Genomic DNA, 26,093 nt, shown 5'->3' on the forward strand with positions numbered 1-26,093 from the left:
TGGTGAATGGCAAAACAAAACAGCAGCAGCGAGTATGGTATAAAAGTAACTGTGCCATATTCCGTTGCTCATTCGATTGACTGACGACAAAGCGGACGGACGCAAACAGCAGCAAGCATCGCAGCAGCAAGCACAGCAGCAGCCACCTACATAAGGTGCAGTGCCACATTCCGTGGCTCACTCAGCAGTCGGACGACAAAGCGGACGGACTCAAACAGCAGCAAGCACCGCAGCAAGCACCTACATAAGGTACAGTGCCACATTACGTGGCTCACTCAGCAGTCGGACGACAAAGCGGACGGACGCAAACAGCAGCAAGCATCGCAGCAGCAAGCACAGCAGCAGCCACCAACATAAGGTGCAGTGCCACATTCCGTGGCTCACTCAGCAGTCGGACGACAAAGCGGACGGACGCAAACAGCAGCAAGCACCGCAGCAAGCACAGCAGCAGCCACCTACATAAGGTACAGTGCCACATTACGTGGCTCACTGAGCAGTCAGACGACAAAGCGGACGGACGCAAACAGCAGCAAGCACAGCAGTAGCAGGCACCGCAGCAGCGAGCGAGACCTGATCATGGATCATCATATGTTCGTTAGGGCACCTGGCGAACAGACCACCGGAAATCACGACAATGGCGCAGCTGGTACTGGAACCGCTTCATCTCCCAATCTGTAAGTATAATTATAATCTCATAAGAGAAGTACAAACGGAACTGTAGTCGAGGCAGTATCCTGAAAACGCAATTGGCCTCTGATTGGCGAAGCAGAGTGTCCAAAGCAAAAAAAAAACAAAAAAAATAAGTAAACGGAACTGTAGTCGAGGCAGTATCCTGAAAACACAATTGGCCTCTGATTGGTGAAGCAGAGTGCCCAAAGCAAAAAAAAAAAAATAAATAAACGGAACTGTAGTCGAGGCAGTATCCTAAAATGCAATTGACCTTAATTGCCGAAACATAATAAGTGAGATTGTGTCTTTCTTGTTACAGAGCGAAACCGAAATCAAAAAGCAAAATCTCAAAGAAGAGGCTATTGGAGGAACTGTTAGCAGTCAAAAATGAATTGGCTACTATACGGTCCGAAAAAGACCAGTTACTTCACGCTATGGAAGTCAACAGTACGGAAAACGATCAAGCCAGATGCAATACTATTTCTGACGATCATCAAGCACCAGGAAACGAGTCTCTAATTGCTACAATGAACCATATGTCCCTCGGTTCTTTTAATATTCCGGAATGCAAGCCATCAGAGGGTGAGACTGATATCGATAAGAAGGCCTACGAGCACTGGAAGGAAATGATTACAGCCTCGTTCAATCTAGTTCATGCCACCGATGAACATGCTAAGATGGACATCTTCAAAATTAAAGCTGGATCGAAACTAATGGAGGTGATGCAGGGAACATCGTCCACTACAGACATGCCGGATGAACGGAATCATCCATTCTCCAACACGATTGCACGATTGGATCGATATTTCGGGTCGAGGACTTATATCATCGGCCAACGAGGAAAGTTGATGAACACTGTGCAATTAAAAGGGGAGTCTAACATATGTTTCGTACGACGAGTGGCAGCCGCTGCTAAGTTATGCGACTACAAGAGCGAAGAAGAGATGGAGGCTGTAGTGCGTACCATTGTAAAGGGAACAACCGATAGTCGTGTGCGCATTCTAGCCCACCGCAACTGGGTCAACCAAGGTGATATGAATAGCTTGATCGCGATGGTCCGGGACCGAGAGATGGAGATTTTTAACGAGGAAGAGTATCAAAAACTAAACCGTCAAAACAGCGCAACAATAGCGGCATTATCACCAGCTACAGACCTCCAAGCTCAGTTTCGCCGTGGAATAGGACCAAGATTCCGGGGAACTCGACGAGGCAGAGGAGCGTATCATCGTGGACAATCAAATTTTCAAGGGTCATCTAGAAGCACTTGCTGGCGATGTGCCAGCATGTATCATGGACCTGCTGATTGCCCAAATCTGGAAAAGGTGTGCCACAATTGTAACCGCCGAGGCCATCTAGCTCGTACATGTTCAGCCCTGTCTCGTCAAGGAATGAGCCAGAAGCGAGCGCACGATGAACCGGGAGAGGAAGAGCCAAGGCCGAAGCTTGCAGCGATTATGCAAAACAGTGAAGACAACGAGAGCAAGGTACAAGACAATGTTAAACCAGAATAATTTGAAATATCTTCGAGGCTTTCTTATCTCACATTGAAATTGAATTTGAAATAAAGTTTGTTACTTATAATTTGACAAGGCGAATAAAATATTTGAAAGATGAAAATTTTGAGTAAAGCAATTTTTAAATTCTCTTTAAGAAGGTTTCCATATTTGGGGTCGCAGACGGCTTAATAAATGAGTTCGAATGGTTGTTAGGGTCGAGTGTCTTCTGAAAGAAGCGATTTTGGTTCGATGTCGCATCCTGCTGCAATCATACAAAAAAAAAAAATTGACCCTTCATACGATGCTAACGAATGTGAGATAAGGGAGCTTTTAAGGAAGACTTTCAATGACCCAATTATAATTATCCTTACGTTTACAGGATCTAGCAGAAGATTATTTTGAAACTTCTTCAACTACCAATTGTACTGACGAGCTACAATGCGCTGTACCTGCTTTCGATCCACCGACAGAAGAAGATGCTTATGTTGTTGGCCGAGTAGCCGGGAAATGTGTAATTTTTTTCATTGATTCCGGGGCTCAAGTGAATACTATTGAAAAGAGAATATGGGACAAGATTGCTCAGAATAAGTCCACCGTGTCTAAGCTGCATGACGTATGTTACTCATCGGATAAAACATTGCGTGCGTATGCTTCACCGGGAGAAATCAAAGTGACAGCAACCTTTTCGGCAAAACTGTATGTTTCTAAAGAGAGACCGGTCTATTTAGAAAAGTTTTACGTTGTTGAGGAGGCGCGATCGTTATTGAGCTTTAACACAGCAGCCCGATACAGCCTATTAGACTTGGGGCTAAGAGTTCCGATTGGTGGATACGGCAGCATATGGAAATGCGAGCTCGCTATGATGAACACAGTATCAGCTTCAGTCTCAGAGGAATTTCCGAAATTCAACGTTCCACCAGTACTACTGCGCTACAATATGGATTTGCCCCCAGCTAGAAATGTGTATACGCATATCCCGGCCGGTTTCAAAAGATTGACCCAGCAGAAACTCAGTGAGCTCTTGTCATCTGGAATCATTGAACCGGTTACGGAAGATATGGATAGATCTTTTTGTTCCTCTCTGCTAGTAGTACCGAAGGGAAAGAACGACATTCGCCTGGTCATCGATTTAAGAGGCCCGAACAAATGCATTTATAGGACGCCGTTTAAAATGCCGACTTTTGAATCCATACTAATGGAACTGCATGGGGCAAAATGGTTTTCAACCATAGATCTTAAAAGTGCATTCTTCCATGTCATCCTAGACGAGCGCTGTAGGCATTTGACAAACTTCTTCTCAGGCGATGCATTATACAGATGTCGTCGGCTACCTTTTGGCTTATGCAATGCTCCTGACATTTTTCAAGAGATTATGCAGTCCGTTGTACTGTCGGGATGCAAGGGCACAGTCAACTACTTGGATGATGTCCTAGTGGTCGGCCAAACAAAGGAGGAGCATGATAGAAACCTAGCCGAAGTTTTAAAACATCTGGAAAATCACAACGTCAAACTAAATCAAAGTAAATGTGTATTTCACAAACAAGAAGTGACGTTTTTGGGCTTCAATTTGTCAGCTAACGGTTGGAGTATAGAGGACGAGAAAATTAAGGCTATCCAACATTTCCGTAGACCTGAAAATCAAGATGAAGTCAGGAGCTTCTTGGGTTTGATAAACTACATTGACAGATTCATTCATAACCGGGCAGACAAGACTTGGAGGTTAAGGGAGCTTGCGAGAGCGGAACGGTTCTACTGGTCTGAAAAGTTGGACCAGGAATTCGATTACTTAAGATGGGAAGCCTGGACGAAGGTCAAAACCTTGGGCTATTACTGTCAGACTGATGAAACCGAACTCTACGTGGATGCTTCACCACATGGTTTAGGTGCTGTTTTGGTCCAATTTAATAGCGATTCTAAGCCAAGAGTCATTGCGTGTGCTTCAAAAGCATTATCTTCGGCCGAACAGAAATACCCACATACTCAAAAAGAGGCTTTGGCCATGGTTTGGGGTGTAGAAAGGTTCTCCAATTATCTAATGAGTACAACCTTTAAGATTAGATCAGATGCTAAATCCAACGAATTTATTTTTGGAGGCATGCATCGAATTGGAAAGAGGGCTGTTTCGCGGGCTGAGGCCTGGGCACTAAGATTGCAGACATATGATTTTTCGGTCGAGAGTGTTCCAGGTGACATGAATATTGCAGACACTCTCTCAAGATTAGTGATCGATAGCACACCAGCCGAATCATTCGACGACTCTTGCGAAGGACATTTATTATTCGTCTTTGACATGGGAAATATGAAGATGAATTGGAACGAAATCGAATTAGAAGCTGAGAACGACAAAGAACAGGCGGACATCAGAGAATCCCTTAAATCTGGTACATGGAATACAGAGTTGCGAGCCTACGAATGCCAAGCCAAGTATTTACGAGTACTGGGTGCCCTGATTTTCAAGGAGGATCGCGTAATATTGCCTATTAACTTGCGGACAAAAGCAATGGAACTAGCACATCAGGGTCATATGGGGACATCATCAATGAAACGAATCTTGCGTAACCACTTCTGGTGGCCTGGAATGAGCAAAGAGGTACAGAAGCATATAGAAAAATGCGAAACATGCCTTAGATTATCGAAGAAAAACGCACCACTTCCTCTTACAAATAGAGAACTTCCACAAGGACCATGGGAAATCTTACAAATCGATTTTTTTACCGATAAAGATTTCGGCCATGGAGAGTTTTTGGTGGTTGTTGACACCTACTCCAGATACATCCATGTCATTGAAGTAAAGAACATCGATGCCGAAACAACAAACTCCGCACTAGCAAAAATTTTTGAAGTGTGGGGTTATCCTATGGCAATACAGAGCGATAACGGACCACCTTTCCAGAGTGATAAGTTCGTTAAGATATGGGAAGACAGAGGCATCAAAATACGAAAGTCTATCCCGTTGAGTGCTCAATCGAACGGCGCGGTAGAAAGACAAAATATCGGAATCAAGCATGCTTTGGCAGCCGCCAAATTGGACAATATCAACTGGAGAACAGCTTTGGAGAGGTATGTCCATGCGCATAACAAAGTTCGGCCACTATCACGCTTTGGAGTTACACCCTTTGAGTTATTGGTGGGATGGAAGTTCCGTGGGACATTCCCCAGCCTTTGGGAATCAAATTGTACTGAAATATTAGATCGTACTGATATTAAGGAGAAGGATGCAATTTCTAAACTTGAGAGTAAAAAATACGCAGACAGCCAAAGAAGAGCTAAAGATTCGAATATTCAAGTAGGGGATACAGTTTTAGTCGCAATTCCGAAGAAGCGTAAGTCGGACCCGGAATTTTCTGCTGAAAGATTCTCGATAATTGCAAGAGATGGAGCAAAAGTGATAATTCGGAGTAAAAGCGGGATTCAATACTCTCGTAACGTTCAGGAGGTTAAGAAGGTTCCAGAAGATCTACAAGAGCTTGCTGATAGAACGGTCAACAATGACACTGAATTGGGAATCACAAACACAGAAACTGAAAACCATGAAAGTGAAACTGGAATTGAACTTGAGGACACGTTAGATGAAAATATACAAGTGATGCAGCGTCCATCGCGAGCGACAAGAAAACCGAACAGATTCAAAGACATGATACTGTACAGCATTTTTGAATAACAAAAGATAATCAAACCACAGAAGAACACTCCAAAACGGATCTACATAGAAGAGAGCAACTGCAGAAGTCACACAGGAATCGAGCTTGACGGCATAATTTAACGAAACTAATGAATATTGTTACTACTACAAAGAAACTAAATAAAACAAAAACAAAAACAAACGATTATATTAAGACATTTTTTTTTAATTCTTAATAAAAATAACAGAGTAGAGGACCGAGGTATTGTAGAGAATAAAAGTGAAAGAGACAAATAAATAAATATCTCCTGAAATAAAAATTGTTTTGAGACTTGAAAGATTTCGTATCCCTTGAATTCCACCTCGCTGAAAAAAAAGGGGATTTTAGCTTCATTTGGACGTTTAAAATCTCGATGTAGTAAAAATTATCTAAACTGGTGAATGGCAAAACAAAACAGCAGCAGCGAGTATGGTATAAAAGTAACTGTGCCATATTCCGTTGCTCATTCGATTGACTGACGACAAAGCGGACGGACGCAAACAGCAGCAAGCATCGCAGCAGCAAGCACAGCAGCAGCCACCTACATAAGGTGCAGTGCCACATTCCGTGGCTCACTCAGCAGTCGGACGACAAAGCGGACGGACTCAAACAGCAGCAAGCACCGCAGCAAGCACCTACATAAGGTACAGTGCCACATTACGTGGCTCACTCAGCAGTCGGACGACAAAGCGGACGGACGCAAACAGCAGCAAGCATCGCAGCAGCAAGCACAGCAGCAGCCACCAACATAAGGTGCAGTGCCACATTCCGTGGCTCACTCAGCAGTCGGACGACAAAGCGGACGGACGCAAACAGCAGCAAGCACCGCAGCAAGCACAGCAGCAGCCACCTACATAAGGTACAGTGCCACATTACGTGGCTCACTGAGCAGTCAGACGACAAAGCGGACGGACGCAAACAGCAGCAAGCACAGCAGTAGCAGGCACCGCAGCAGCGAGCGAGACCTGATCATGGATCATCATATGTTCGTTAGGGCACCTGGCGAACAGACCACCGGAAATCACGACAATTATGTCATGCTAAATCGAGCAAAAAATAACCCCCTCCCCCCCCCCCTATCGTGACGTTTTTCCTATACCTAAGGCATTGCTTGTCACAAAATCCTAGAACCCCCCACCCTCCCCCTTTAGAGCGGGACATAATACATGCATCAAACCCTAAATGTCAAAATTTGTGTGAGCAAAACTTTGTTTGTTTAAAACCGATCAAAACATGGGCCGCAAGTTTTACTGGAGCGCAAATAAACAAGGTGTTACCAAGCGAAAATCTTTTCACAATTTTCCAAAGGATGCTTAATTGCAAGTATTTGCTTATTGTTTTGTTTTACATCGATTCATTCATAAACATCCTTCCAAATTGTAGGTGCATCCACTGAATAAATCGCTGCGAGTCGCCCGAACTACAGGAGATTTTCTTCTTAAGTGAAGTCCAAGCGCTAGCAACGAAAAAGTTATTTTACGACCACTTCCCCTGGAGGCTTTTCGAATTCCTCTTTGAAATTGATTTGAAACAAATCACTGTTGCAATAAATTATCACAATAACTAACATTTCACCGCTTAGTTTTTTATTTGAAAATAATGCTCGATTACTTTTTCGAAGGGACGTATCAGCTTTTGTAAACAATGCATTTGATCGTCAATTTGGCGTAACTGGTAGCTCGTCCATGCATGCTAACACTACCATCAGATAGGGGAAATTTTCCCCTACTGATAGTAGTATAAGTATGCGTGGGCGAGCTACCAGTAACGCCAAACCGACGATCAAACGCATTATTTACAAAAGCTGATACGTCCCTTCGAAAAAGTAATCGAGAATGGTTCCGCAGAAACTCGATGGATTTTCGTTGTTTTGTCTTGTTTGTTTTGAACTGATCTGACAGTTAGTTATGGCCACGGCCAATAAGATCAACCCAAATTTTAGTTCAGTTTACTCATTAATCGCAAACTCGAGTTGCAACATTCCGTATGGCGGCGCTAGTGTTTCTAACGTATTTTAATTTGAATTTTTACACACAATTTTTCGAAACATTTGTTCAAGCTTGGATGTCTGTTCTCTGTGCCTTCATATCACGCGTTCTGATCGACTTCGTTCGGTAGCTTATTAACTAAAGTATCGCACCAAACGCATAATAGACTTGTTAACTCTGAAATCATGGATTTATTTGAAGTGTTCTGCTCGCTAGGCCCAAAATGGGCGATTAGGCTGAAGTAGTTCTCTACCCTATTGCTCCGGTATCGGATAGCGGAAAACTATTAGCAGCTCCGGGTGCAGATCCTGTTTTTGAAAATGTTGCGGATTTGAACGAAGGAGCAGATAATGAAATTTATAATGATGTAAAAGATTATAATTGATTGACGGTTCAATTTGAACTTTTGGCGAACATTCAAATTTCTTAGGATCATCTTTCAGAGGACAGTGCGTGTGAGAAATCACCTCAACTCATGCATATAGCTGGCATGTAGTACATTTTTTGTTCCGTGATCCCATCCCTGGCATGTACGGTACTGGGTGAGGGTTTGTAAATTGTCTTCAATCTTCCTGAAGTGTTCCCACTTCTCTCGGACGTGGAGCATACGGCTATTTTTTCTAAGGCTTTATGGTTGCGAACTAAATAAAAATCATTATAAGTCCCGCTGCGTGAATCGCCAGGACAGGATTTCATTTTCATTTTGATTACTTGGACTGGCACAACTCCAAGTAATTTTGTCAATTCATCTTTGATCTGAACCAGGGATTTAGACCTTTCAATACAACCTTGTACAGACGTTCAGTTTTGGTGGCGTACGTGGAAAATTTGGAATCTCAGTAAGATACTTGAGAAGACGTTTGCATCCGTCCAAAGTTTCAGCCAATACATGGTATTCACCCCAGCGGCCAATTTGTACACGCAAACCAAACATTTATTACAGTGAATGTTAGTTCCGTTTCCTATCATCCTCTGGAAGCATGGAGACAGCATTAGAAGAAAGCACAGGTTTGTTAATCACCACGCTCGTGGTTCGAGCCCCCAGTCGGCAACCTTTTTTTCTACATGATTAATTTCACTCACTAATACACTCCACATTTTTCTTTCTCCATTTTATTGAATCGGACCGCAGCTCGGTATATCGCATCCTCGGTTCATGAGGTCTCCAGTCTCTGATGACGAATCCCACGGTTGGGTGTAGTAAAAACTTGAATCTAACGAAGTTCAAAAGTTCCGTGCGAAGAGCATGACATTTGGAAGTGGTTATCACATTAAGCCGGAAATGTTTAATAGATTTTTGCCCGTAATTATCCAAATCGATATCCTAGCAAGAATACCTCGGGTAGGGTCCAAACAAGGATCGAAGAGGAATAAGAATCGAACAAAGTAGTCAAGTTTCGGATGCAAACTCCCGGAAGCTAGCAACTTTGATTGCGTCATTTAAAATGTGGCACCGGTCATTTAAAGTTATATTACTGGCCATATATTAAGCATAGCAAAATATGCTACGACGAGGGAGGAAGGGTCTAAAAATAGTCAAAAATATGCGTCATCATTTATGGATGGTCTTTTAGCCGCTTGCCGCGCTTATGTGTGCCGCGCTGTGTGAAAACGTAAGAATTGCATCGGAAACGTATCAATAGATTACCACCTGTGTACCCAATCCTTGGTGTTTGATTTTTAGCACCCTGTGTGCCCTGTCTTTGGGGATTTGCTTTGAGTACCCTTGTACCCTTGCGATGGATGAATTTGCGCACCCTTTGTTCACAAACCGTGGAATGGCTAGAGCACACCCTGGCATTGGAATTGGTTCGAACACCTTTCAAGCTCAAATCTTGGGGTCTGTTAGAACACCCTTCCCAAGTTTTTTTTTTGGTTTTATAAGAGTTCTGTAGACTATAATTTAGAATTTTACAATGCTTTACAACCACGATAAAACTCTAAATGTTACTTGGGTTGTGTCTTAGTTTGGGATGGGAGTTTGAGCACCCTTTGTACTCAATCCTTGAATTGGCGAAGATAATCCGTCGTGTCGTAGCCTTGGAATTGGTAATGAGCACCGAATTTCCCAAACCGTGGAGTAGGTAGCAGACACCCTGAGCACCCTGCGTACTCAAACCTTGTCGTGGTGATCAAACACCCTTGTGTCTGACACCTAAGGCTTGTACTTGTAAAAAATACACCATTTTTATCTGTGTGTAACTTTTGTATCCGTGGGTAATAATTGATTAAAATCTGAGTATAACTAGTTTGGACTGAATTGTTTACATGCGCAAAATTTCATAACAATCGGTTCAGTGGTTATTGAGATGTCACCGAAACAAGAAGAAAATCGCCGGAGAATTTTGAGCGCCGTCATGGAAAATCCGACTGCAACCATGAGATGGATCGGAAGACAACTGGGAATCACCCATACAACTGTGTCTCGGGTGGTAAAATCGTTTAAGGAGTCCCAGACGACCGAGCGGTGGGCTGGAAGTGGAAGAAAATCGAAGACAGGTGACCCTGTGAAGGCCCGGAAGGTGTTGGATTATTTCAAGCGTAATCCGAACCTTTCGATTCGCGACGTGGCTCTGAAGGCAAAGTGTTCCGCCTGCTTCGTTCAGCAAACCATGAAACGAGCTGGGCTTCGTGTATTCAAGGTACGGAAGGCACCGAACCGGCGTGATCAACAAAGCACGGCGGCCAAATCCTGCGCAAGGAAGCTGTATCGAAAGTGGTTAACGAAACCGATGTGTGTGGTTATGGATGACGAAACCTACATCAAGGCAGACGCAAAGCAGATACCGGGGCTGGAGTTCTACGTTGCCAAAACACGGTTTGATGTTCCGGAAGACATAAGGAAGAAGAAAGTGGACAAATTCGCCAAAAAAATACTTGCTCTGGCAGGCCATATGCCAATGCGGTAAACTGAGTAAACCGTACATCCCAATGGGTACCATCAACAACGAGATTTACCACACCGAGTGCCTCCAGAAGCGTCTGTTGCCCTTCCTGCGGTCCCACGGAGGCGAGACATTATTTTGGCTGGACCTGGCATCATGCCATTACGCGCGATCGACGTTGGATTGGTACAGAGACAATAACGTTGTTTTTGTACCAAAAACCGCCCACCCCCCAAAATCACCAGAGATTCGTCCGGTGGAAAGATTTTGGGCCATAATGAAGGCCAAAGTTCGAAAATCGCCCAAGGTGTTTAAGAACGAGCTGGAGTTGAAGAAAGAATGGGTGAACATGACCAAAAAGGTCGGCTTCACCATTGCACAAACTGTAATGAGGGGTCTTAAGGGAAAGGTGCGAGCTTTCAGCGATGTAAAAGAAAATTGAATAAAGTAATTATGCCGAAAAATAATCCATATGTATTGGTTCATTCCCTGAAAGTTTCAAGAAAATCCGACTTAAAGTAAATTTTTGGCGAACACTTTTGTTTGGTGCATTTTTTTCGAGTACCGGCCTTAGCGATCGAATCGGATTTAGGGATCCATACCAATGTAATCAACGTAGGCGGTTTTGGCTAATGGTAGCTGGTACTGATTGTCAATGCTGAACAATTCATGGTTCCATTCCGTTCCCCTTTTACAGATCAGGCAGAAACAGCGCAGATCAAGTTTTTGTTGAAACGCTCAGCTGATTGATGAAACGTATGCCTACCTTCGTAATAGTGGAAAGCTCGGTTGGATGCGGAAGTGTTCCGTGGGTTGACTCGAGGGATTCGGTGGTAGTTGGCCAAACGGTGATGACGTAATGCTTGATTTCCGAGAATGAATGGTTGGTGTTAGTTTCGAAGTATGTAATGCCTAGCTTGGCTAGACATATACATGTAAGCTGCTTACCTGGCCAAGTAGCTGGATGCAGCTACCCAATTCCATCCGATCCGTGATAAGCGAGAATCCGTAGGTGTGACGCAGGAGGGTGGTGAGCCTGTCAATCTACATATACATGGCGCGTTACTAACAAGTGCCAAGATTTTGGTACTTAGGGTTACTATATTTTCTTTGATAGAGTGACCAGATAACTTTTCTGAATGTTTGTATTTTTTTGCAAGCATTTGAAAAAGTTATTTTGTAATCGGTATCATAAAATGATCGGTAAAAGTGTTGATAATATGTTTAATGGAAAGCGTGTTTGTTTTTTTTGTGATTGGAAACAAAATTCAGACAATTCCTTTGCTGGATGGGTTATTTGTGTTATTTGTACAGCAAAACATTTTGGATCTGATTAAATGCTTTTGGTTGGGCAACAGTGTTTTTATTAGTTGGAATGTTATGTGTAAACTTAGCGTTTGGGGGTTATTAGATTGAAGGCAATTTATGATTGTACGCCTTATGTTGGTTTTGTTTTTAATTTACCATTGGGACCTTCAGTAGGAAGTTCTGGATCGTCCTTAACAGGTACGGGACACACCAACGCCCATTTTCTTTTTTATTTGCGGTGTCTCTCTCTCTGTCTCTCAAATGAAATACAGTGTATAAAGTTTCAAATCTTATTTATTAATAATAACCAGGTTTCCAAAAACTGTTCTCAGTGTCCTTCAAACAAAATTAATTTGGTAAGTTTATTACGAACTGGTTGAACTGATTTGCTGTATCGTGCAAGTCGAATTTCAAATAATTGTGAATAACCAGCTTGATAAGATCCACACGATGATTGCATTCGGGTTCTGGTCCATTTTTCGAACCGCCTCTTGTCGCTGGTGAACCTGAAGAAAACCAGCAAAACATACATCACGGGTGGGTATTAACTAAAAATCACAACAACAAAAATTACCTGTGAGAGGGAAATCCACCGTCCGTTGGTGATTTGTTCAAATCACTCTTGCAGGATGGTCGCATGCTGCTGCTGTTTGAACCAATTATGCTAATTATGACGATTTTCAAACAAAACTTTTCGCGACACTACCGAAACGATCGAAGCTACCGTCCGAAAGACGAAAACTCGATAAAAACATTATATGAGTGAATCAAAACAAACACCGATTGACAGAGTTGACAGATGACCGGGCGCCATGATGGTTTTGATACCAGTTACGATATTTTTGTCAGACAGCACCCCCCTGGTGTGACGGCATTGTAGAACCACAGACAAACAGACATAACACATTGAATATTTCTCACTTTAAAACATCGTCGCTAAAACATTACCGACATCTGTTGAATACACAGTGGTAGGTAGTACGCTGAACAGATGGCGGTAGTGTGTAAACGTCAAACGCAAGGGAATTGACTATGCGCGCCACAGGTGGCGGTACTACCAACTACGATACTTTTAAATCGACCGTTAAATGCTTGTTCGATGAACAACATGCGAGTGTTATGTCTGTTTGTCTGTGGTAGAACTATGTTGCTTCGAGAGAATGCGACACTAGGGAAATGGTCCAATCCGAGTCTCCTCCGTGAGATACCATATATCTAGATAGAGCTGGAATGACGGCGAAACAGCTTTTTAAAACAATGACTCTCCCTGGCAAATCGACATCACCATCGAGTAGGGGAAGACTTCCCCTATTCGATGGATATGTTGCTTTATGTAGGCGTGCTTTGAATTCGTAGAAATCATCGGAAGAAGTCATTGTTTACAAAAGCTGTTACGCCCTATTTCCAACTCTATCTAGATATCCCGATCGTTGCGAGGTGTTGTTGACGTTTCACTCGAAATAGATTTTTCCAATGGTGATCGGTAAACAGTGAAAGTTGTGTTAGTATCCAATATGTGCAGTGTCCATTCGGCTGGACATACACTAATCAAGTATTTACCTGAAAAACCAGGCAGTTTGCCATGGTTTAGTGCTGTGATGTCCTGTCCATAGAGGTATTTAGCAGAAGAGCATTTATCCGGTAGATTGCTAAATTTAAGTGCAAATCCAGTGCCAGATGCAGAGTTTTTTGGTACGCACAGGTCCGTTGTACCGTATGCGTGATAATGTTTGCACCATCGTACACATGAGGTTCCCGTTTCACCTGTGCATACAATGCCTTGGTTTACTTTGCATGCACGTAATCTATAGCTCATACCGTAGTAGGCTGTGTATAAAAGAAAATTATTTACTTAGTTTGACAGTTGCACCATGACGAAGTGGTAGCGTATTCGTGATTTGTCCCACGTGCAAATGTCGCAAAAAGACATTTCAATCGCCGTGGGAGTGTCCCGGTGGACCGTCAAAAGGGCTTTAGACCGAGAAAAGAAAGGACAACTATCCGCGAAGGTGGCCACAGGTCGGGTTCCGAGGGTTATCGATGCTATCAAAAGGAAGATTCGGGTGAATCCAGTGCTTTCAATAAAGAGAATGGCAAAGGAACACGGGATTGGCACGGAAGATCGTAAAGGAAGATTGCGGGGCGAAGTCGAGGGCACGGAAAAAAAACTCACATGATTACCAACCGCATCCGGGAGCTACGAGTCGAACGATGCAAGCAAATCTTGAACTTCCTTAAGCTAAAAATCCGGTAATCCTGTTCCCCGACGAGAGCATGTTTACCGTCGATCCCGTATCAAATTCCAGAACCGACCGGTATATTAGTTCTCTTCCGGTAAAAGACGTGGCCGACGAGCACAAGAACGTGTATCTGACCAAGCATCCTGCTAGCGTTATGGTGTTTGGATTGGTGGCTTCCGATGGCAAAAAAAAAAGACCCGGTAATCATTGCAGAAGGCGACAAGGTCAACACGGAGGTCTACATCGGGATTTTAAGTAAGTATGTTCTTCCGTGGATCAAAGAACAGTACGGTCCGAAGCCAAATGTTGTATGTCAACAAGATGGGGCTCCGTGCCACACCTCAAACCGCACACAGAAGTGGTTGCAGGAACATCTTCCGTTCTGGGCGAAGGATATGTGGCCGCCATCCAGCCCCGATCTTAATCCGCTGGATTACTCAATATGGCGTGTCATGAAGGCCAAGGCCTGTTCTAAACGCCACCCGAGTACAGCAAGCCTTAGACAAACATTGACCCGCACCTGGAGAGAAATGGATCCAGACTACATTATTAGAACCTGCCGTACATTCCGGAAGGGTGTGGAGCTCATATCGGCCATCGTAAGCGATACTTTTTTGCAATCCAGGAGTGCAATGGTGGTGACCCGGGACGGGACTTGACAATCCAGCTTCTCACTCTTCTTAATGTTTTTGTTTAATGCCCGTTGAAAATTAGTGCATGGTGTTTGACAGAGTTGACCAATGATTCCAGGATTGCAAAATAATTTTTCTATTTTGATTTTTATTTGATTCGAAGTTTCTACCGCAGTTTTGCACAACACAATAAAAACAACCATAAACAAACAAGAATATCCATCTCTTAAAGTACACCATGGACCCTATTTTCCAACTTTCCTTTCGCAAATAGAAACAATTAACAACGCCATTGACGTCAACATTGATTCCGGCATCACTGCCAGCCAGATTGATGTGATCCCTCTGTCCTTTTTATTCCACGATTGCTACTGCCAAATCGACCAATCAGCAACTGGCTCGGATTTGACAGCAAATTGGCTCGAAATCAACCACTTCATTCGAGCACTTAAAATGACGTTTACTACCACTCAAACTTTGAAATAAAACATAAAAAATAGAAATTTGTTGGTCCAGTTTTGTGAAATCGCTGGTAGAAAGTCACGCCAAAACTGCTTGACAAAGTGGTCATTGCTACCCGTTTGTCAAGTCCCATCCCAGGTGGTGACGAGATCAGCGTTGTCAGAATGTTTTAAAGCTTATCGGTATTTGTCGGTAATTACTTTTTTTAATTAATTTTATATTTTTGCCGTTTTTGAAAGCAAAAGTTTAAACTTTGGAACTTTGATCGGAAAATTCCGGAAGAAAACTCCGGGGAATGTTTGAATTAGCTTCTGGAGGAAGCTGAAAACAACATCCAGAGAAAGAAGAAAGTTCAGTTTCCTGGAGGAAAGTTGAGGAAAGCTCTGAGAGAAGTCGGAAAAACATCCGCGGAACTTCCAAGACATAAATTGAGAAACTTCTGGCGAAAATTTAAAGAAACTTTCAGAAAAATATCAGATTTCACATTCAAAGAGGAAGGCAAAAAAGTTTCGGAAATCGGAAGTAAATTCCAGAAGTAGCCATTTCCAGGGGAAGCTAGAAGAAGCTCGGAAAAACCTTCCAATAGAAGTAAAAAAAAAAAAACAACTGGGCAAAATTCCAGAACTAGACGAAAGAAACTACCTGGAGACGCTGGCAGAAACTTCCTCAGGTAGATTGGAGAAAAAATTCTGGAGAAAGTCGGAAGCCAGAGCGCTTACGGAACAGTCGATAGAAACAAGGACATAATTTCGGAAGAACGAGCTCCTGGGGCATGTTCTAATGATCCAGAAAATTTTCCAAATGGTCATAAAACATCCCTGAAGACCCCGCAATGCCCCTGAAGTTTTTGAAACATTCCTGAAATGTACTTAGGAATATTCCATATTTCCTCGGAATTCCTTAAAAGTTCTTGTAATTTTCCTTAAGTTGATAGGGCTGTACTCTGATCATCTTTGAAATACTTGGAGCTTTCCTGATTATAATGAGACTACCGGAATATCTCTAATCAACATTGAAAGTCTGTAGACTTTCTTGAAGATTACGAAATTTCTTAAGCGCTCTCACCATTTTCTTTCTTTCTATTGTAACATCACCATTGAAATTCTCTGATCTTTCCGATCAACACTGCCATTAATAAACACGGAACTTTCCATAAAATGTTGTCACAATGTGCTAATGTTTATGTAACTTCCCTTACGTTTCTTAAATTTGCATGAGCCCCTCGGAATATTGCTGAAGTTTTTGGAAATCGCCTGAGTTTCTAAGAACTCCTTTAAAATTTCAGCGATTTCCTTGAAGTTTATTAATCTGTCCTGATGTTCTCGGAGCTTCCTAAAGTTCTCTCAATTCTCCTGAAACTAAACTGTCCTGAAAACCATTAAATTTTCCAGAAGTTCTTTGGACTTGTGAAGTATCCAAAATATTTATGATGTTTCCTTAAGTTCACTGGAGTTCGCTGGACTGGGTTTAAGAATTTTAACAGAAGTTATTGAACCATTCTTTAATTTATCGAAACTTACTCAAAAGTCTGGACGTATCTGAAGTTTCAGAACTTTTTAAAAGTTCCTGCAGCTAGTGTGGATCTGCAATTAAAATCTGGACGCATTCCTGAAGTTCCGGGAAAGTTGAAAAAATCTGGCGGGAGAAGATGGAAGAATCATTCGAGTGATGACTGAAGAAGCTTCCAAGGGAAGTCGAAATAAGTTTCCGAGAGGAATCGATGAATAATTTTCGATGTAAGGTGGAAGAAAATTCCAGGGGAAAGTTGGAAGAAAATTCAGGAAGTTAAATAATGTTTAAAAAGTATTTCCCGATTCCCTAGGAATTACATTATACAATGTGGTCAATGATACACTTATATTCTATAGAAAGCATATTCAATGAAGAAAGAGCTGTCGCACGGCATGTTTTTGAGTAAAAACGCAATTGTCCCCTGCTATAGGTTCTCTCGGGGCATCCCAGTGGTTCTGAGAGCGGCCAATGTGGTCACTGATTTATTTGAAGTTTAATGAATGCCTATTCATGAAAAACCATGAAGAATGAGCTATCGCACGGCACGTTTTTGAGTTAAAACGAAATTGTCTCCTGCTACAGGTTCTCTCGGGGCATCCCAGTGGTTCTGAGAGCGGCCAATGTGGTAAATGATTCACTTTAAGGGGAGGTTTACTTGGATTTTTTCAAAAAAATTGATTTTTTTGCATAAAATGAAAGCTACAAGTGTGTAGAATATGTGGCCAAAATGATTTTACGATCCGAAACATATTTAGTCAGTTAATGCGCTTTGAGTGAACCTTTGTCATGCGCGCTGAGGGACGCAACAAAAACTTTAAACGCGTTTTTCTCGAAACCATATTTTTTGATAACAACTTAGAGCATAGGGCTTGAACAAATGATCCGATTTACAATCGGAAAATTGCGCTTTGAAGGATACTATTTTTTGTATGGCTTATACCTAAAATGAAAAAAAAATTGTTAGTTACTATTTTTTAAGCAAGGTCAAAGTGAGAAAAAAAGGGGTAAAAAAAGCACTAAATTTTCAAATGTCCATAATTTGGTCAATTTTTGTCGGATTTCGTTCTAGTTAGGTATAAGCCATAGGGAATATTATCAACTTTAACCAGAGGGTGTGCACTCGAAGTTCTGCAGCAAAACCTGACTGACACTCCTCCACGCGAGCCGGCATTTTGAGCCGCCATTTTGTTTTTTACCTTCAAAAAATTTCCAAGTATTCAGGAATAGTGGACAAATATAATTATCGAATCCGGAAGTTCGTATGTCTTTTCATTCTCCTGAAAAAAATTCCAAAGTTCAACTATTTTTCAGCCAAATCCAAGTAAACCTCCCCTTAAGTCTAAAGAAAGAATATTCATGAAAATCCATGAAGAAAGAGCTGTCGCACGGCATGTTTTTGAGTAAAACGCAATTGCCCCTACTACAGGTTCCCCCGGGGGTATCCCGTGATTCCGAGAGCTGCCAATGTGGACACTGATCCATTTGAAGATTAATGAATGCCTATTCATGAAAAAACCATGAAGAATGAGCTGTCGCACGGCATGTTTTGGTGTAAAAATGCAATTGTCTTCTGCTCCAGGTTCCCCCGGGGGCATACCGGAGGTCCCGAGAGCGGCCAATGTGGTCACTAATCCATTTAAAGTCGATCAAAAGCCTATTCATGAAAAAGCTTGCAGAAAAAGCTGTCGCACGGCATGTATTGGTGTAAAAACGCAATTGACCCCTGCTACAGGATCCCTCGAGGGTATCCCGTGATTCCAAGAGCGGCCAATGTGGTCAATGATTGATTTGAAGTTTATGGAAAGCCTATTCTTGAAAAACCATGAAGAATGAGCTGTCGCACGGCATGTTTTGAGTGATTAAATGATCTGCCCGCATTAAGAACCCTCCACCAGAACCGATTCCAGGGAAATGGCCATATCTCGGTTGATTATAAGCCGATTTTAGTTCTTGGCATATGATTAGCTTAAAAAATAGTTCTTCTTTCGTTGTATTTACTAAAAATATATATATTTAACCAGCATCATATGTAAAATTTCTCCAAAAATTTAGCAAATTAGACAAGCCCTCCGGAAACCCGGAATACCTCCGATATCCAGTGACCAGGATTATTTTCGTGACCACACCGTAATATGAGTGTACCCCATTAGGCATAAATACGTTAGGCATACGGACGTTAGGCATACGGACGTTAGGCATAATGGACGTTAGGCATAAAGTCATTAGGCATAATGGACGTTAGGCATAATATACGTTAGGCATAATGGACGTTAGGCATAAAATACCTTGCTGCTGTGCAACTCTAGAAACCTGCTTAACCTGTAAACCTGTAAACAATGCTTAAATTAGGCTTAGCGTTGAATAAAAAATGATACAAGTTAAACAAACATAGTTTATTTAATAAGCACAGTTTGGAATCCATTATTTATCATATCATAAGTGACGTATCTACATATTTACTTAGATCCATGATTAGTAGCGATAGTGGTTAAGTAATCTTACAATAAAAACTCAGCTTAGTTTTTAACTATATCTTGAAATCAATCGCATCTAGAAATAAAAAAATCACACATTTGTTGTAATATATTCTTACACACATATTGCAAAAGTCAAAGAAGAAAAGGTTTTCCTCAAAGAACAGCTCATGAAATAAAGAATGGTGAATTCTGTGATTTTTCATTCAATAACAAAAAAACAGCCAAGGTTGAATAAAATATGATGCCAAAGAACAGCTCATGAAATCAAGAATGGTTAATTATGTGGTTTTTCATTCAATAACAAAAAAACATACCTGCTGCTTCCAGGATTTCTTGCCATACTTTTCGATACAACGATTCTGATTTTGTTGTCATCAGAATGAAAACTAGCGGAACCGTCTGCTGATGTGAGGGAGCGATACTTCCATGAACAGTGACGAGTTGCCGAAACAAACAAGGAACCGTGGCAAACGTACCATCTGTAACCCAATACTTTGCCTGTCCAAGACGTCGTTCATGAGTTCCAAAAATTAAGGCTCTTTCATTATTGTCACCGAAGTCAACAATCAATAGACGGTCTCCATTATCATCCTTCTGGAATTCATCCGGTAGATTATGCCTAACGTCCATTATGCCTAACGTCCTTTATGCCCAACGTCCATTATGCCTATCGTACATTATGCCTAACGTCCGTATGCCTAACGACCGTATGCGTAACGTCCGTATGCCTAACGACCGTATGCCTAACGTCGTGCACCCCCGTAATATAATATTAGTTTTCCAATCAAATGCTTTTAGAAGATTTAAAATCGGATCATATTTGACGAAGTTACAACACTCCAAACTTGACCAAAAACTTGCTTATCCTAGTTATTTTGAGTAACCCCTGAGTGTAGGGGAAATGGCTCTAATGTTGGCCTATGGATCTAAGATTGGGTCCACGCTAAAAATCTGCTATTTATCAATTTTATTTATATGAACGGGTCATTGGGACGGTACTAATGGATATTTTTGTTCGCCATTGAAAATCTAGTCAATTGCTGAATTTATGTATGGGCCTAAACAAGGGGCATTTAGACCGACATTACATCCATGACCCCTATTTGCAATAAGTAAATTACAGCACATGCAAACACATTAAAATCCATTGTGGCTCTACTTCAACCATCCTCGTAAAGAGTTAGAGCCGACTGTCCTATCGCAATTATATTAAAATTAATTATCGCGCTCTATACTGCAGTGACGTCATCATTGTGATCGTTATCACTAACTGATATCGGTTCCGTAGTAGTAGGGTTTAGATCTAATGTCTTGCCTCTATTTTTCGAGTGGATTTTTTTTTTTCTCACAAAATGGAATGTTTTCACTGCAGATGACTTCTAAATTTATTTACCTTTAAGATTTGACAAAGAGAACCAAATTGTTGAGATATTGTCAAAAATCTAACATTGCTTCTTGACCCCAAACTCAGCCTACAGATTCTAAATTCGGCCTAACGCCGAAAACTTTTTTGAGAATAATGGGTGCATACATTCATATCACGTGTTCTCATTGACTTCGTTCGGTAGATTTTGAACTAAAGTATCGTACTAAACGCATAATTGACTTGTTAACTCTGAAATCATGGATTTATGTGATGTTTTCTTCTCGATAGTCCAAAAATGAGAGATTAGGCCGAAATAGTTCTCTACCCATTCCCTTCTTTGTAAGAAGGGTAAAGCTGATCAAGCTATGGAAAATGGCAGATTGATCATGCATCGTTTTAGTTCTAGTGATTCTGCCATTTACAGTCTATGAATCTCTCTCTAGTTCAAATAGCATTCAAAAACAGTCAAACGTAAGTAGCTAATAGGTCTTTGAATTTCAGTGGAACTAATCTTAATCGTAAAGCAAAAAACCTAAATGATTCCAAAAATCGTGCACGAACCCCTCGTAAAACTGCGGAACCAAAATCAAAACAAAGCATTCAGAAGTAATCAATTTCACAGCTCGTCGAAACAGATGTTGATTCTCGACCGTGGATTTTTATTTTTCGCGCATCCTTCCGTGGCGCGTGCTCGCACGGTCGTTGGATTTAGATTTACGACCGTTTTACCGCGTGTAATTGACTGGCGAATGGAATTTCACTGCGAAACCCGGCGGACACATTTCCAGTCGTGAGGGAATTTTTCGGTCATCGGGTCAGGTGGTGTCAGTTGTTTGCTTTTTCAGTATCAAGATCATTTGAATTTTGCATTTTCCTCATACACACTTAGAAATTATTTCCGACTTCGGTTATTTTTTATTGTCAGCCTTGTTCAAACAATCGAGTCATGCCATGGTGGTTTCCTTGTGATTTTTACCGAACAGTTCAGCCGTTGAAAGTTCGTTGAAAATGACCGAAGTCGGTAATCATTTCCAAGTGTAAAGTCATTTTGTGCCGTCTAACACTGTACACCGATCATAACTACTTACCTCGATATGTACTCTTTTCTAGCCACCAGTAACAATCAGAACACCAATAAGCTTCCCATTCGGTCATTACTCTACTCCCAGCTCTATCGGGAGAAATATTTCACTCGACGGCTACTGCAATCTGCTTACAATCGTCCCGCAAACATGCGACCAGTTCGCTCCATTTCGATCGCATCCGGTAAGGTTCACTATCTCTGCTTGCTCTACTGTGCATGAATAGTCGTCCCCGACTGACCGCTGTCATCTATTACTGTAGAAAACCTTCCCGATATCTAGTGATCCATGCTCGTTTACCAAATCAAAATGTATTCCACAGCACTCTAGGATAGTTCCACTCCGCCACACTACCGCGACTGATCGAAAATGCTTCGATGTGTTACTAATTCAGTTTTCTCCCATCCGTAGGAAACTCAACCTTCGACTTTGAACTGGAGGACTTGGCCGCTCCACCGCCACCACTGTCCCTGTCGGCACCGGAGCTTAACGTGGAACCACCACCGACACCGCGGATGCGTCCGGCGGTGAGTTCAACGGAGTTGCTCTACGAACGGGCAATGGCACGTTTTTATCAAGCCGTTGCCATGGAGGAATCGGAGAACCAGCGAAAGGAAGCCGACCGTAGGCGGAGCATGAGTGCTGCCGTGCCACAACCACAACAACAACAGCAGCAGGACACCGTTGCTGCGGTGAATCGGTTGGCTGACCGCCGGAGTAGTCTTCGCCGGCGTCTGTCCGGGGATAAGGAAGCCATCGTTAAGCAGTCTAGTTTTGAATCGCAACATTCCAGTGCCGTGGATGATGTGATACCCGAGGAAAAGGAAGATGATCCGATAGAAGAGCAGAAGGAGGAACATCCGCAAGAAGCGGGAGCAGTGGGAAAGGTCGAGGAAGTGATGGAGGATTTGGACGAACAGTTGTCGATCTCTTCGTCGATGGATTCGATGCTGGAAGAGCTGAAGCGAAGGGAGTCTGCACGGTCCAGCCGGTCGAGAATTATGAGCGATGAGGATGAGATGGAGACATATCATCCTGGGCCGAGAGTGATGTCCCCTTACCGGAATCCGGATCCGAGTCAAGCGATTGAGGTTCTAACGAAACCACTGCCCATGCCGGATCCGAACTTTGTTCCGAAACCTATTTTGAAACGACCATCAACGGAAATCCTAACAAAGGACGATAAGGAGAAAAAGGTTGCTCCGAGTAAGCCAGAGCGAAAGAACTTGACGAACGTTTTCGATCGAAAGTCCCCCGCTAAGGAGGAGCAAAAACAGATTCAAATTCAGACACCACAGCCGGAGCTGCAAAAGGAGAAGACTCCTGAGGTTGAAGAGAAGAAGCCAGAGTCTCCAATAAGCGAAAAGCAGAGTCCAACGGAGCGGGATATCACTACGGCAATCAAGTCGGAAGCTGTTCGCCAGAGGCGACTGGAGTCCAGGCAAAATTCGATCGAAGAATCCAGAGCCGTTGCCGATTTCTACAGCGAAATTGTTCAACAGGTTGAAACTGCTAAGAAACCCCGTCAGATACCACTTTACTTGAATCCGGATGAAGTTCGCAAACTGAACGAACGGGGACGATCTCGTGATTCTTCATACGATCGAATGGCAAGGTCTCGCTCTGGATCAATGTCTCCGCTGCCAGTGGAAGATGTGTACCGACTTCCAAAGTCCCGCTCACCTTCACTAACATCAGAGCAGATTGTTAGCAAAGGCAAGCCAGCCAGAGAAAGCCGGATCCTTCGGCAACGATCGGTCTCGATCGATGGCGATTCCAGTCGACCATCGTCTGCTATGAAAGAGCAGCCACCATCACCAGCGATGGCAACTGCTCGACCAGAAACTGCATTTAATGCTAGCGCAGTAAGCGAGCAACCGACCAGAAGAAGCCGTCCCCTGCGTGAATCAACGGCGATCGCTAAGAAGAGGAACGTTTCTCAGACACGCTCCCGTAGTAGTTCAGGTGTTCGCGATGGAGCAACTGCTCCGGAGAAAACACCAATGGACGTGGCTCGGCGCGCCAGACTCCGTAGTGCTTCCAAGTCCCCGGCAGCTCTGCAGCGAACGCCAGTAGTTCCACAAACTCCAGAACCACCAAAACCATCATCAGCTCCACCAACTCCACCAGTTCGCCCTATAACTCCAGTGGCTCCTCCGGTTACTACACCAGATCAACGATCCCAATCACAAGCTCCGGAGCTATCCCCCGAAGATGCTTCCTTCAAATCCAGCATATCCTACCTGACGGACGTGGCCCTGTTTGCCCTCGCCTGTTGGCTGTATCTCTTCAAGAATCCCAAGCTGGCAATTCCGATCATCGTACTGATCATGTATCGCCACATTAGCGATGCAATCCGGAACCGGATGCCACCGTGGATGAAACGATCGCTTAGCTAATCGAACCGCGGCGGCTGGGTTGGGCTGGGAAGCAATCCAATGAAAGACATAATCTCAATAGCAGAGCAAACCTGAAGCAGAGGGATATTTTTAGCAGGTCTGAATAATCTCGTTCTCTTATTGGAAATTTAATCCCTCTATCCATCTCTGTTTCTTTTTCGCTAGAGGAGGCACGAAACGATATTTTCTTGCACTCGCACTTTGTTTATCGAGGAAGATTGTTTACTGTTTTCATTTTCGTCACACTAGATAGGCAAAAGACGGGAACACTCGGGAACGCGACCAAAGATTAGAGAGAACTAGCTGGCAGCTGTCAAATCTGGCAGCTTCCGACTCCATTCGAGGAATGGAACCAATCGAACTATTTTGATTAGTAAATTAGAAAATTTTACACAGAAAAAAAATCGAAAAACTATTGCACATTAACATTACCAAGGAATCGCACTCGTCCATGTTTGCTTGGATTCACGCCGCCATATTTGTTTACATGTCGAAACATGTTACGTCATTAAGTTAAAATCACACACACACACCCGTACATCGACATAATCTTAAACGTTAATCCATACTTAAGTCAAAACTATGTTTAATCATTTGTTTTTGTTATAGCTTTTCATTGTTTAATGTGTAAAAAAAAAAATAAAAAAAAAAAGAATACGTACACCAACACACAAGCCGAACCAAAGAATAAAAATTATCGAAAAAAAAATACTTTTCAATGAAAATGCACCGCACACAAACACTTTCGAACATTTTTTGTATTTTTAACCACAGTATGAATTGAACATAGAAGAAAAAAATCACGTTGTTGTATTTTTGGTGCCTGAGGCATTCATTCGGGCCAAAAACCTAGAAATAATCATAAACAATTATCGTTGTATATTTTTGCAGAATACAGACATGGTAAAAAGAAACATATTGGAAGAAAACTCGAAGAAAGGGAAAGCGAGGTAATAAATTTGTTCTTTAAATAAATAAATAAAAAAAAAAACTACACAACACCGATCGATGGGTTTGGCTTTGTTTCGGTTTTCTTGGTGAAAGAAATTCATTGCAACCGTCGTCTCCTATAGGGGCAGTCGTCTGTCAAACGACTTGTATCTCTGTCGTCACTATAATAGGTCAACAAGTCATGAATATCTTTAAATGTAGCATGCATCAAGTACGTGACGCTAAATTCTGGACATAATGCTCCCTCCCCTCCACATCCACCTTTCGTCACGGTTTTCCTACTTCATATTTATTTTATTTGATACAATGATAATTAAGTTTTACGTCTTACATCTAAAGTTGTTATATCCAAAAATCCAGATTAGCCACACATTTCTTACTCCCCCTTGCCTTATGAACGTGACGTACTCAATGGATCGCTCTTTGTCGTCCTTCTTCGTTGATTAGCTGAACATTATTAATTCAAGAGTGAATTGTCAAATAGCCGTATCTGCTTTCGTAAGCAAAGATTCAAACGTCAATTTGTCGAAACTCTTAGCTCGACCACGCAAATTAACACCACCCATCAGAGGGAAGCAACATTTCTACAAGCATTTGAAAGTTTACTCATGATCCTGACCAACAATGGAAAAGGGCCCATCAGCTTTTGTATTGATGGCATCGGAATGAAATTCAAAAAAATTTCCCATACCGGGAATCGAACCCGGGCCTTCTGGGTGAAAGCCAGATATCCTAGCCACTAGACCATATGGGACACCTATGGAAATGAATCCTTTTTGCAATCAGATTAGTTAAACGGTGGTTTCTTGCTTTCAAAATGGCCTCTAATAGTTTGTTACCATTTAAATAGTTAGTGGAATAATTTAAGTCGATAAACAATGTAAATTCAAACAAATGTATGAATCCAGCATAAGAAAGGTGCACTAAAATGAAACGAGTTATTTTTAGATCAACATCATCTTCT

General features: G+C 42.3%; 1 protein-coding gene and 1 non-coding gene across 3 annotated transcripts in view; one reads left to right on the forward strand and one right to left on the reverse strand.

The window, feature by feature from the left end:
* The window catches only part of LOC135708317 (muscle M-line assembly protein unc-89-like), a 34,931-nt gene extending 9,754 nt beyond the window's left edge, over positions 1–25,177 (forward strand). The window contains exons 3-4 of one of the 2 annotated variants that reach the window (XR_010518290.1): positions 22,191–24,275; positions 24,346–25,177. Coding sequence is in view for 1 of the 2 variants with exons in the window: in XM_065230316.1 (XP_065086388.1) it covers positions 22,191–24,178 (1,988 nt within the window). In the remaining variant the exon portion in view is untranslated. Of the gene's footprint in view, positions 1–22,190 lie in introns of both variants that reach the window. The other variant, XM_065230316.1, reaches the window with a different exon arrangement.
* Positions 25,178–25,811: 634 nt separating this feature from the next.
* Positions 25,812–25,883, reverse strand: TRNAE-UUC (transfer RNA glutamic acid (anticodon UUC)). The gene has a single exon. It is a non-coding gene; the product is annotated as a tRNA-Glu (tRNA).
* Positions 25,884–26,093: the final 210 nt, after the last annotated feature.

The sequence above is a fragment of the Ochlerotatus camptorhynchus genome, unplaced genomic scaffold (genome assembly GCF_037179485.1).
Source record: "Ochlerotatus camptorhynchus isolate MF236.1 unplaced genomic scaffold, CSIRO-AGI_Acam_v1.1 ptg000330l, whole genome shotgun sequence".
In the NCBI taxonomy this organism is placed as follows: Eukaryota; Metazoa; Arthropoda; class Insecta; order Diptera; family Culicidae; genus Ochlerotatus; species Ochlerotatus camptorhynchus.